Below are 13,117 nucleotides of genomic sequence, written 5' to 3' on the forward strand. Positions count from 1 at the left end.
GCATCTTAACATCTGTTACCTCCCAATGCACAGCGAGTCGTCACACTGTCCCGAAAGGTACCAACTACTCCATCGCCTCCAAATAAAATACAGCCACCTACAAGGAAAAGGAGTCTGCCTACAGCGATGAAGGGCGAATGGCAGCTTCCGCCATCCATCCTCTTGTCTTTGGTCCGCGTTTGCCTCGCAGGTAAGTGAGATGAACTTTCCTTGCCGTGTGAGATAGAGAAGCGCCCAGGACAAGGAAGCTAATCCGTCTCTATTAGCCTCGTAGATAGGGAGGACTGTTAACCCCTTAACTGGAGGGGTCGGAGTTGCAGGCCAGTGTTCTAGAAATGCATTGCCCCGACCCACCGGCCGCTGGAATAGAACAGCAAAGGGTTTTTTTTTAATCTATTGTGGGATTTTGTTACACAGCTGTACTGCTTCCCTCCCAAGTTCGGATGTTAGATACTTAAACTATGAAAGAGAAGCTGGGTACATAGAAAAACAATATATTGATTATAACTCAGTTTTAACACTATTGCTGTATCCTCTACAGAACTAACTCTCTCTGCTTCACATACCGCACTTATTTCTTGTAACGCCATTGTTTATGTAACCTCTACGGGGCACCTCCAGCATTGAAGGGGTTAAGCCAGGGGTGGCCAACTCCAGTCCTCAAGGGCTACCGACAGGGCAGGTTTTCAAGATATCCCTGCTTCAGCACAGGTGGCTCAATCAGATTGAGCCACTTGTGCTGACGAAGGGACTGATTGAGTCACCTGTGCTGAAGCTGGGACTGATTGAGCCATCTGTGTTAAAGCAGGAATATCCTGAAAACCTGACCTGTTGGTGGCCCTTGAGGACTGGCGTTGGCCGCCCCTGGGTTAAACCACATTTTGAAGTTCATCCTAAGTCACCAGGTATCCGGGCATTCGTGCTATTCTAAATAGAAATAGCAATATGTCGATGAAATATTTTAACCCATTCGTTGCCACCGGGGTTAGCAAGGCATTGCAGGCTCCTCTGGAAATTAGGTTTTCTTCACTAATTCCCTGAGGAGGTTAATTTTCTCTCTATAATATTTTTGAAGCCATACTTGTAAATGAATCCTGCAGCACTTCTACGAGCTAATTATTATTACTATCACCACTAATATTCATTCTGTTACCATTGTGTTCCTTTGTCTGTCAGTACCGATATCTTTTATTGAGGGATGATAAGGGGTTGTTATTTTTTACTTAATTATTCCTGTTGTCAAAACACGCATTTTAGTTTTCACCAAATGTGTGTTATCGGCAACACAGATATTTTAGATAATACAGTTTGATTGGACAAGCAAAGCTGATTTGGCATAAATACTACTAAGTATAAATAACACACTGCAAGTTACAGGAATATTTCTAATTAGCTGTACACACATTTATTTATAGTTAACATATTCTTATTGCTATTATTAGTATTTAGTAATTCACAACCACTAAACATACTCTTTCCACAATCATTACATCCCCATTTTTCAGTTTGTTATATAGACTGTTGAGTTTAAAGACGACCTGGATTAGGGGTCGGCAACTTCAATCCTCACAGGCCGCCAACAGGTCAGGTTTTAAGAATTTACTGAACATGCACTTCTTTAATCCAGGCTGTGCTGAAAAGCTGTGTAATAGGGCAGACATAAGCTTATAGGGGTCCATGTTAAAATCCACACAAAAAGGGGGGTTCTTAGAAAGCGTGTAGATCTATAGTTTAATAAAATATACTGCTATGATAGTATAATCATAAATTCAGTAATAGAGATGCAATAGATAGCTCTAATTGATTGCAACAGTTGCTCGCTGTGGTATATTCTGTATATATTCATAATTGTTTTAAGAACTATTTAGAGTAGCAGTGTTAATACCCATATAGTTTAGCCAGAAATTGTTGCCATGTTTTAAGTACAGCAGCAACTCAAATTGTTGCTAATATGTGTTCTTAAAATGTGGTCCCTATACCAGGTGGGGGACATGACAAATGGACAATGAGCAAGGGCATGCCCTAGTCAGAAATCTTACATTTCCCATGTACTGACAGCTGAGTTGGAGATAAGTAGTGTTGCCAAATCTGCCTCTTGAAAATCAGTCTTCTGCTGACAACCGGATTGGAGATCAGTAGTATTGCTAAGCCTGTCTCTTGAAAACCAGTCACCTGCTCTGAGAGGACGCACTTTGTGGGCCGCGGACCACACAAAGCTGCGTTCACTCCCCTGCCTGCCTCAGAGCTAGACAGCACTGAGTGACTGACATCAGAGCATGTATTGGAACCCAAGCGCGTTTCGCATGTAAATCACTTCTTCCGGGGCACTAATCAATCAGCCTCCCAGCGGCAAATGGAAGGTTTAAAAAGTGCAAATTGCTCAATTGAATGATTGGAATTAACCCCTTAGAGGCTCGCTCAACTAATAGTTAACGGTAGAGGTTCGTTCTCTCTATAATGAATATTAATAGAAAATGAGGAAACGTATGCAGGCTTATAGAAAGATTCATTTAATCATCTTAAGCCAAGGCTGTAATGGTTGTAATTGTTACATTTGTAGGTAATACATTCCTTATTAAGAGACCAAAAAGTGTCATGTAGAATAAAAATCAGCAAGATTACAAAATTATTGATACTCGTGTATAATACAAAAGACAAAAATGCCCAATGCTACATCCAATGTGACAGAAAATACATAGTAAAGTATTTAATATTTAATACTCATGTATAATGCCAGCCATAAAACAACCTTGAAAGAAACATAGTGAAATGCTGTTGCCTTTTAGTTATTGCAATCATTGGTTGCTATATGAGTGCCATAGTTCAGAATTTATACTATTATCTCTCAATAGGAGTACATTTTATGTATTTAATTGTACTGATTAATCAATTTATTATGTTTCACAAAAATATTAATTAATTAATTGGGAATTAATAGATTGCACCATCACATACATTCTATAGTCTAGTCCATTATGCAGATCATAGCAATAAACCGTTGGGTGGCGACACCACAAGTAGATAAATCAACTAAATTAAACATCCATCCATCATTAAGTCCCTTGGGGTACAAAGTCTGCTGGGTAGATCCACTGAGATTCTTGTTTCAGGAGCTCAGTGTCCCAGTCTCCCCTTCTGCTGCCAAGGTACAGCTAGTTGATGCCAATGAGTACTTTAGAGTCATGATCACCATGTACATTGTTAATGGGAATAGCTATAGGGGTGTCAAATGTGTTCCTCACTGAACCAATATGTTTGAGAATACGTCTTCTCAACTGGTGTCTTTTTTTCCCTCACATACTTTTTTGGGCAGGAACAAATTGCCATGTATATCACATGTGTAAATATGTGTGTAAATTCGAGAAAGGCTTGGTTGCTAGCATGTATTCACAGGCCTTGCAATATTAACATTTATATGAACCAACTGTGGTTCTTGAGAGCCAGGTTGTCTTTGATGGTGGTTCGAAGTGGCTATGTACATGAAGATCTCTAATTGTTCACTTTTGAGGTCATCAGCCAGAAGGATATGCCAATGTTTGCATAGAATATCAGTGACTGAGTTCCACTGCCTATTATAGGTTCCAATGAGCCTAATAAGTTTAGGCTTGAGTTCCTCCAAGTTCCTTCAAGCTCAGAGGAACTGTACCACCGGATGTACCACGGATAAAGTTCTTAGGATGGTGGCTACTAGCTTGGAGTAAAAAGTATGCAAATAAATGCACAAAGCAGCACACTGCCCAGGGAGACAGGTGTAAAAAAATAGAAAAATGTTTATTGTCTATCACATATGACAAACAAGGAGGTGTGGACCCTCCTACGTGTTTCACACAACACAGTGCTTTATCAAGGAGTATACTGTTTGCTGCAGTTTCCTTGAAGAATATGGTTGTATTTAAATTCCCATGAATGTCCCTGAAGATTTTCAAGTCTAAAAAGTTGATCTCGTCATTGCTAAACTCAAGGGTCAATTTGAGATGGGCTCGTTGTCATTGCGTAGACCTATAAACTCTTTGAGTCGACCTAAAGGACCATGCCAGAGGATGAAAATATCTATAAATCAGGTCCAAAGTTCCACATGTGTGGTGTATTTAATCATGGTTTCTGCAAAAACAAAATTTTCCTCCCACCACTCTAAGTACAAATTGGCATAGGATGGTGCACATATAGTGCTCATGGCTGTGCCCTGTTTCTGATGATACATTTTTGTGTTAAATATTAAGTAATTTTTTTGTCAAAACAAAGTCTAAGAATGTGATGGCAAATTTGTTGTCTTGGGTAAAGTTAAGGCCCCTGGTGTTCAGGAAAAAAACACAATAGCTTCCAGTCCAATCTCATAGATTATGCTGATATAAAAGCTTTCAACATCAAAACAAGTAAAGTCTCATCATCAATGGTAACGCCTTCTAGTTTGTTAGGGATGTACTGTCCTTAAGATTAGAGAGTAGAGAGGTTACAAATAGTCTAAAAATTTGACCAACATATGTGCTTACATGTTTACTAAGATTACCGATACCCAAGACTATTGGACGCTTGGTGGGGGTATCATCTTTTTATGTACATTACATTAGGTAAACTGTCAAAAGTAGCGATCTTTGGTGTCCTTATGTCAAGGGGGAGAATCCAGTAGTGGGTAGGACCTCGGTGGCCAGGACAGCAGGAGCAGGCAAATATTGTTGGGGTCATGGGCTGAGGTCAGTGGCAGGCAGCAAGCAGGATCGTCGTGGGCAAGCAGGGGTCGGTGGCAGGCAGCTAGCAGGATCGTCGTGGGCGACACGCATAGGTTCGGCAACAGGAAGGCAGGAGCAGGACAGTGGAGCAGGAACTGGGCAGGGGAGCAGGAACTGAGACCAGGGAGCAGGGACTGAGACCAGAGAACAAACAGGGACAAGCCAGATTACCAGCAAGGGCCTTTACTATGAACAGAACTCAAATACAGAACAGGACTGGTACAGGAATAGATCAGGATCAGAGACATAAGCATGGGCATAGGAGTCTGACACAAAACAAGGGCGAGGGCCCAAACAGGAAGCAGGAACTATAAGGACAGAGAACAGGAGCAACATGAGGAGACAGACAAACCCCAGAGCAGACAGAAAGTAAAAGCACACCCGGTGGACAAGGAAAAGAACTATGGCTAGGAGCAGGATGTCTAGGAGACCCTGACACCTTACTATGTAGTACTTAGTCATAGTCCTGTTTTGAAATGACTTTAGTTGCCAAGTCTTCCTTAAGTATGGATGGTAGCCCTTTCCATTATACAATTGACACATTAACCAGCACAATTGTATTGTATGTCTTTATTTATATAGCACCATTAATGTTCATAGCGCTTCACAGTAGTAATACATGTGGTAATCAAATAAATAACAGATAATTGACAATAGAAGAATAGTTTGACCCTTTCTCTGGACCATCGTGCATGAAATGGTTTATAGACACCAAGTCACAAATCTATAGATCTTAAAGTTTCCTAGTTTGGGTGAACTTGTTAGCATCATCCATCATTAATATACACCATTCTCCCTCTCTTTGTTCCAGTGAAAAATACTTTCAAAATAAAGATATAGTAATAATAAATACGTTCACATGTCTGAGACAGGTCCACAAACCTGCCTTACCCCATAATCGAACCCTCGCACAGTATACCGTGCTTCCGCTGCAGCAAAGGGTACATTCACGTGTCGCAGACAGGTCTGCAACCCTGCATTTCACCACTATCTCCAGTGCAGCTAGGGATTCTGGGAAATGACATGCAAATGCACACTTCCAGTGTGCCACTTTTTAATTCTTATCCACTTTAACATGGACCCCTATAAGCTTATGCCAGCTGCATTACACAGCTTTTAAAGCACAGCCTGTGCTAAAGAATTGCATGGCCAGTAACCCTACTCACAGACAGCAATTTCTGGTCTCATCATTGTGAGGGTGGCTACTGGATAAAGAGTCATGTCTACTAAGCAGTCTTCTGCCATAAGACACTTTCCATCACTAGAGACACCTTACAGCTCGTTGGGCCCTTTTAATAAAACTCTGATACGTCAATGCAATAGTATGCAACAAGAATTATGTATGTATAAAAATACACAGTTTCCTTGCGCTTTTCACCTGATTTGCTGCAATACAGTCGAGAAACCGACAGACAGAAATCTCGGCTCCATCAAGGAGCTAATGCTGAAGATAGAAAGATACACAACTATAGCACTATACCCCCCAAAATTAGTGCATATAATATATAAATGATATGTTTACAAATAACGTATTATAATGCAAATACAAAATCAAATATAATAAATTATATACGTGCAATAAGTGTTGAGAGTCCACTTAATTACGAAGTCCTGCAACCAGGTGGTCTCGAGGATTATCCAAATCCTATCACGAAAGTTTTTGCAAAAATTGTCCTCCTCGGCGTTTGACTTCACTCTGTGCAGATGTATAAGAAAAATATAAAAAAAACACAGTGTATAATATCATATAGTGCAATAAATAATGAACAATAACACCTCCGTGACTGAATAATTGGAACCAGGTGTGGATACCCAACAATAGATCACTTGTGGATGAAGATGTTATTATAAAATGATCCCAGTAGTCATTTCTGCAGGGATTAGGTGAACTTCCATAATGCAAAAGATATCACTCAAATATGTAACCCCTTTACTAATAGCAACTAGTGCACACCAGCACACCAACAGTGCCTGATAATAGGATATAACTTACAAGAGGGTATAACTTGATGACAGTTAGCTGCTACTATTCCTGCTTCCCACACTTGATAAATAAAAGAAATGGAAGTAGCGCCAACCAATAAACTAGCTTACAATGTACATCAAGGCAATAATAGCGAATGCAATAGATAGGTGTATAAAGTCCTTTAAAAATATACATAAATAAATATTGTACTTAAAGTCCCGCAGCTAGAGTCCAGGGAGGTGATTCCAGTTCCTCCAGAAAATGTTTGCAAAGAAGAAAGAAGTCATCCAGCGCTTGGATTCAAGTCGTCATCCCCGATATATAGATAGATAGGATAAGGAAGAAAAGGACAGAAGCAAAAACAAAGAAAAATGGTATAATGTATGTATAAAAACTATACCATATAATTTTTTTTAATATAAGTTATGGACTAAAATGCATACACTTACATGTGACTAATTCACACTAGGAAGAGAATCCTTCACACTGTCCACAAAAGTGTAAACAGCTATATCACATGGGCATTGAGTGGCTTGCGTTGTCCACCATGACACCGCAAGCCACCATTGCTCACGGAGACAGCCATTGCCAATCAGCCATATGAGCCGACGACCGTCTGTGCGCATGCGCAAACTGGGTCCTGAGGAAAGGACAACAACGGGAGGTCTAACAAGGTTGTGCACAAGCCAGGGAGACCACTGCAGAACACAGACAGGAGTTGGCTCTAAAACCGGCTGAGGCGGACACCACGCAGACACCCCCCAGCAGAGGGACAGACATGGAAAGGCTGAACCAGACAGATGGAGCTTATGCTGGAAAGCTATTCACAAATGCCCTTGTGATTTAGCTGTTTACACCTTTGTGGACAGTGTGAAGGATTCTCTTCCTAGTGTGAATTAGTCACATGTAAGGGCTGTTATATACAGCATGCGGCCGTGCGTTCCTATGCGAACGCGCGTGCACGTGCCGCATGCTTTTACTGTCTATAGAGCCGGGAGCTGCAAGTAATGTATATGTGTGTGTATGTGTATGTATGCGTGACTATATGTGTGTGCATGGGTTGTGTGAATGAAAGGAAGTACTAAATAAGATTTATTAAAGAAAAAAAAAGTTTAATAAATATTTTTTTTTAGTTCTGCAATCATTGACATACACACACACACACACACACACACACACACACACACACACACACACACACACACACACACACACACACACACACACACACACATACATACATTTGAGCGCAGGCAGCAGCACGAAAAGATGAATTTCCTCATCTTCGCCGCTGTCTGTCGGCTCCCCTCTCCCTGCCGTGCGCGCGCGCAGCCCTTGTAAAGAAAGGCTGACTGACGTCAGCCAACTAAAATTCCGCGCGCGCACGGCGTAGCACGCGTCTGGCACTATAGAACGTGCCTAAGTGTATGCATTTTAGTCCATAACTTATATTTATATTTTTTATATGGTATACAGTTTATATACATACATTATACCATTGTTCTTTGTTTTTGCTTCTGTCCTTTTCTCCCTCTCTATATATCGGGGATGACTACTTGAATCCACGCGCTGGAGGACTTCTTTCTTCTTTGCAAATGATTCCCACACTTGGCTTGGATTGCCTGAGGGAGTCTTGCAGTCTCTTGCAAGGCAACCCGGAGGAATGACTGCCTGTGGGTTTCCACAAGCTGAAAGGTGCCTGTCCATGATAGTCGATCGGAGGGTCGCGTCACCGCACAATTGAACACGTGGTGTCACCACGAGAGGCGGACACAGGGAGATTCAGGAAGAAACTCAGGCGTGGATACCGAGTCCAAACTTCATTGCAGGAACCGATGAGAGTGGTGCCAACGGACTAAACAGATGGCTAATCCAAGGGCCCTCAACTAGGGTTAATGTGTTGGAAGGTTCCTAAAGGATGAATCAGTATGTGAGTGGCATTCTAGATGTCCATTTATATGTTTTATTACATTTTAGTTTCCTAGTGGATCTGTTCTATGTTGTTTTTTCCCTTTTTCTATGAATTATTGTTCAGGATATCCCAGTGATCTGCAGGCTTTGTCCTGCCATCAAGTTATATCCTTTTGTAAGTTATATCCTATTATCAGGCAATGTTGGTGTGCTGGCGTGCACTAGGTGCTATTAGTTATAAGCGGATCACGCTAGAAATAATATACAATTGTATGCATTGTACAATAAAGTATTTAAGATACCAACAACCGTGTTGTAAAGTATTCATAAATCTGAAAAATGGGAGCCATGCTTGCATCGCGTTATAAACGGATTCGCGTTGTAATGGATCGCGTTATAACGGGGTTGAGCTGTACCTTTTGCACTAAGGTAGTTCACCTAATTCCTGCACAAATGATTAATGGGATCATTTTATAATAACTTCTTCATCTACAAGTGATCTATTGTTGGGTATCCACCTCTGGTTCCAATTATTCAGTCACGGAGGTGATACTGTTCATTATTTATTGCACTACATGATATTATTCACTGTGTTTTTTATATTTTTCTTGTACATCTGCACTGAGCATGGAGTGAAGTCCAGCGCCGAGGAGGACACATTTTGCAAAGAGCTATTGCTAAAGAGCCGTCTCCTTTCTCTTCTCTCTCTCTCTTCTGCAACAAAAGCCGTACAGAATCGAGCCCCACCCAAGGGAGACGAGATTTGTGGCAGTGACTTTCCAGGCAATCTGCAAACTCGTTTTTTAATGAATAGCACGTGAATGTGTCATTTGGCACGTTTTGCTCATTTACACACAAAACGTTCATGCCGCACGGAATTGTGTAGCAGGACCCCAATTGCATAGCAAACAGGCATTTCTTGCATTGGTTTGGGCGTGCGATAAAGGCAGAATAAGTATACAAATCGGACATTCAGTTATCAGAATGGGCGGAGTTGAATTAAATAAACTAGAAGGTGCCTTCCAGCATGGGACGGTGCCCTCTGCGGAAGACGGCTTACCAAGTTTACCCCGAAGTCCGCAGCGACTGTGTCTCATAAAAGGGAAGGTGTTAGAAGGATTTCGGAAGACTTATTTGATTTAAAATGAATATGTCACTGAGTGTTGAAATCTTCATACTGATGATATATGCTAGAAAAAATGATAGAAATGACATTACTTCCCTTTCATCTGACTTGAACCCTCTTAAACCAGGCACATCTGTACATCCAGCTGGCTGAAATCTTCCTCTATCCCAGGGGGGCTCAACCCCAGTCCTCAATCCCCCTCAACAGGTAATGTCTTCAGGATATCCCAGTTTCAGCACAGGTGGCTCAATCAATCCCTGCTTCAGCACAGGGGGCTCAATCAGAGGCTTTGACTGAGCCTCTCATTGAACCCCCTGTGCTGAAGCTGGGATATCCTGAAACCCTGACATGTTGATGTAGGGGGAGGGGGTGGGCTTGATAGTTGAGCACTCCTGCTCTATCCAGCTAACCCTATGAACGACATACAGTAGCAGAGGAGAAAAATAATCTATGGTTAAATCCATAGCCCTTTAAAAAATGATGGATGTGGATTAGTATTCAATAGTTTGAGATGTCTAAAAGATGACTCAATATAAATAATACATCATTCTATTTTCCCTTCTGCAGTGCAAACCAATTATGCCCCTTACTTTATTGATAATGGTTCTGGAAGCACCAACGGAAACATGGCTCTCCTCAGCCTGTCGGAGGACACACCCGTAGGTTAGTACGAAGCCGAGTCTCCTGGTAATATGCATTGCAAGGCAGAGGGCTCAGTGGAAGCCGGCAGAGAAGGGGTTAGAAGTGGGGAAACTGTGAACTTGTCACACATTCTGCAGTGTTAGCATCTCAAATCTGCAGCTTATGAATAGTCACAGAACAAATTAATATTTATGCAGTCATTTGCAAGGCTAAGGCTGGGATTTTCAAAGGTCTGCTGCAATTAGGCTTTTCAGACAAATGTTAATTGTGTTGTGCGAGGAGACTATATATAAATATACCTATTCATGGTATATGTTCAATTATTATTATCTCTTATTCAGGTCTGGGGCGTCTCACTAATACCACTACTGTAGTGCCGACGAGTATTCTATAACAAATCTGGGGCAATCACCAACAAGACCCAGTTACATGCTGAGTACATGCTGGGTACATGCTGCAACATTTCAGTGACATTTCTGCAGACAGACGAATGGCCCATCGGATTAACAGCAGGGTGTCCCTGGCAGTCTCGTTCAAACTGAATGGGATTGCCAGGGACCCCTGCTGTGTTAATCCGATGGGCCATTAGTCTCTGCAGAAATGTCACTGAGATGTTGAAGCATATACCTGTGTCTTGTTGGTGATAGCCCCAGATTTTCCAAGGCACGTTTAAGGCAAGTTTTAGAATACTCGTCGGCGCACCTGTACATTAGGAAGGGGTCATGCAACGTCCTAACAAGGCAGGATTAGCAGCATCATTCTGTCAATGAGTAAGAGAAGTTACTAAAGGTCCTTCTTAGATTGTATTTGTAGCAAAAAAAAAAGGCTAAAGAAGCCCCAAGCCTGATAAATAAAGGTTCGGAATCCAGAATAAAAGATCTTTTCCATCATTATGAGTGGACTTTATTTGGTTACTTGTACTGCGCTGTGTTGATGGCGGAATGGGACGTTTGGTTGCGGCTGTTTTGCCGCAAACCAAATGACCGCAGACAGACCCTCCGCTGCAGCCAGTCCGCCACTGGAACCCCTGCCACTGGCCGCTTCTAGGGTACATTTTACTGGTTAGGGTAAGGTGTTAATTTAAGGGATTTTAGGAGTTAGGGTGAGGAGATTTTAGGGTAAGGGCTTAGGGTAGGGGGTTTAAACACTTACCTTAGCTGCAAAGCAGGTCCTAGCGGCAGGGTGAGCCACGGCGAAGCTCCGGCGGTCATTGGGTCAAAGCGAAACGGCCACGACCAATTGTCCTAGACCATGTTGATGGTACATGCCTAGCTCTGCTTTCAGCTGAGGAACCATCCAGAGTTCTCTGAGCCACTCTGCCATTGTTTTCTAAGTGTGATTCTATAACAACTGTGTCAGGAGCAAACGCTTTCTGGTATAGGTTCCTGAAACCCGGGTGCTTAATAGGGCAGAAAAAAATGACTCTTCTGAATTGCTAAACAACATGTTTTTTACTGTATTCCCAGGGTCTGTGATCAAAAGTAGCAGACTTTCCCACATCCAATGCTTTCTCAGTCCCTCTAATGTCAATTTAAGTGAATAATATGTTATTTGGTTCATTAGTGCTATTTCTTTATCCCACTTTATTGTTTCAGAGATACCTGTTACATCCCATTTGATATATTTATTGAGGTTTAAAAAATGAGACACAAAGAAAACATGAAATGACGTTCTTTAGTCATTTAGTCGATCCTGGCTCTTTTATATAAGAATATGAAATAATCATATTTTACCGGAACTAACCAAATAATAAGCTGTGCAAAAATATTTTGTTAAAAACCTAGCATCAATTAATGAACCCTTCATTTTGTAACCGTTTTGCAGAAGAGATACTAGAGACAACACTGTCCTATTTTGCCTAAATTTACCATTTATAACTGGATATAAGATTCAAAATGTTGCATTCTTTTTTTTTATATATATATACACACACACACACACACACACACACACACACACACACACACACACACACACACACACACACACACACACACGACAGATTTACCCCCCTCCCCAATAATGAATTTCTTCTAATAATTAAACAATATGTTCCCTTGAAGGAGCTTACATCTACACACTAAATGGAAGTGACCCGGAGGGATATCCTGTGACATACGGCCTGACCTTTGAACCTGGTTCAAAACTTTATTTTGCTGTCGATCCACTTCACGGGAATGTGACATTAATGGAAGAGCTTGACAGAGAGGTAATCTTCTCATTGAGAATGCTACGTTTTTACTAATGCTTCAGCATTAGGTGCAGCGCCAGAGTTCCCATTAGGCTGAGTAGGCTATAGCCTAGAGCGCCAATTTTTGGGGGGGCAACAATTTTTGGGGGAGAAAATGTTTGTGTGTGTGAGAGCCTTACCTTTTCCGGAGCGGTCCCTGCCTGTAGTGTTGCATTGTCATGGCGACCCAACACCAAATGACGCCGCAACTTCACATAACGCCGTGTTGCCACGAGAACATAATGTCAAATGTCGTTGTGACGTCACACGATGCCGCGTTGCTGTGACAATGTGGCATCACATGATGCCGCGACATCAATATGCTAGGGCAGAGGGCGCCTCCGAGCCTACTGGTGGCAGAAATATACGTCCGCCACTAATTACCTTTTTTATTTGTAACAATTGATATTATAGGACAAGCTTTCAAGAGTTCTCCTCTCTTCCTTCTGATTGCTAACCTGAGGAAGAAAGGAGAACTCTCGAAAGCTTGTCCTATAATATCAATTGTTACATAT

General features: G+C 41.7%; 1 protein-coding gene across 3 annotated transcripts in view; it reads left to right on the forward strand.

Moving 5' to 3' along the window:
* The window catches only part of CDHR1 (cadherin related family member 1), a 46,321-nt gene continuing 33,204 nt past the window's right edge, over positions 1–13,117 (forward strand). The window contains exons 1-3 of one of the 3 annotated variants that reach the window (XM_075610465.1): positions 1–190; positions 10,298–10,393; positions 12,436–12,581. In XM_075610465.1, the coding sequence (XP_075466580.1) occupies positions 127–190; positions 10,298–10,393; positions 12,436–12,581 (306 nt within the window). In that variant the 5' untranslated portion in view covers positions 1–126. The remainder of the gene's footprint in view (positions 191–10,297; positions 10,394–12,435; positions 12,582–13,117) is intronic. The other 2 variants (XM_075610463.1, XM_075610464.1) reach the window with 2 other exon arrangements.

Source organism: Ascaphus truei, chromosome 8, assembly GCF_040206685.1.
Source record: "Ascaphus truei isolate aAscTru1 chromosome 8, aAscTru1.hap1, whole genome shotgun sequence".
Taxonomy (NCBI): domain Eukaryota; kingdom Metazoa; phylum Chordata; class Amphibia; order Anura; family Ascaphidae; genus Ascaphus; species Ascaphus truei.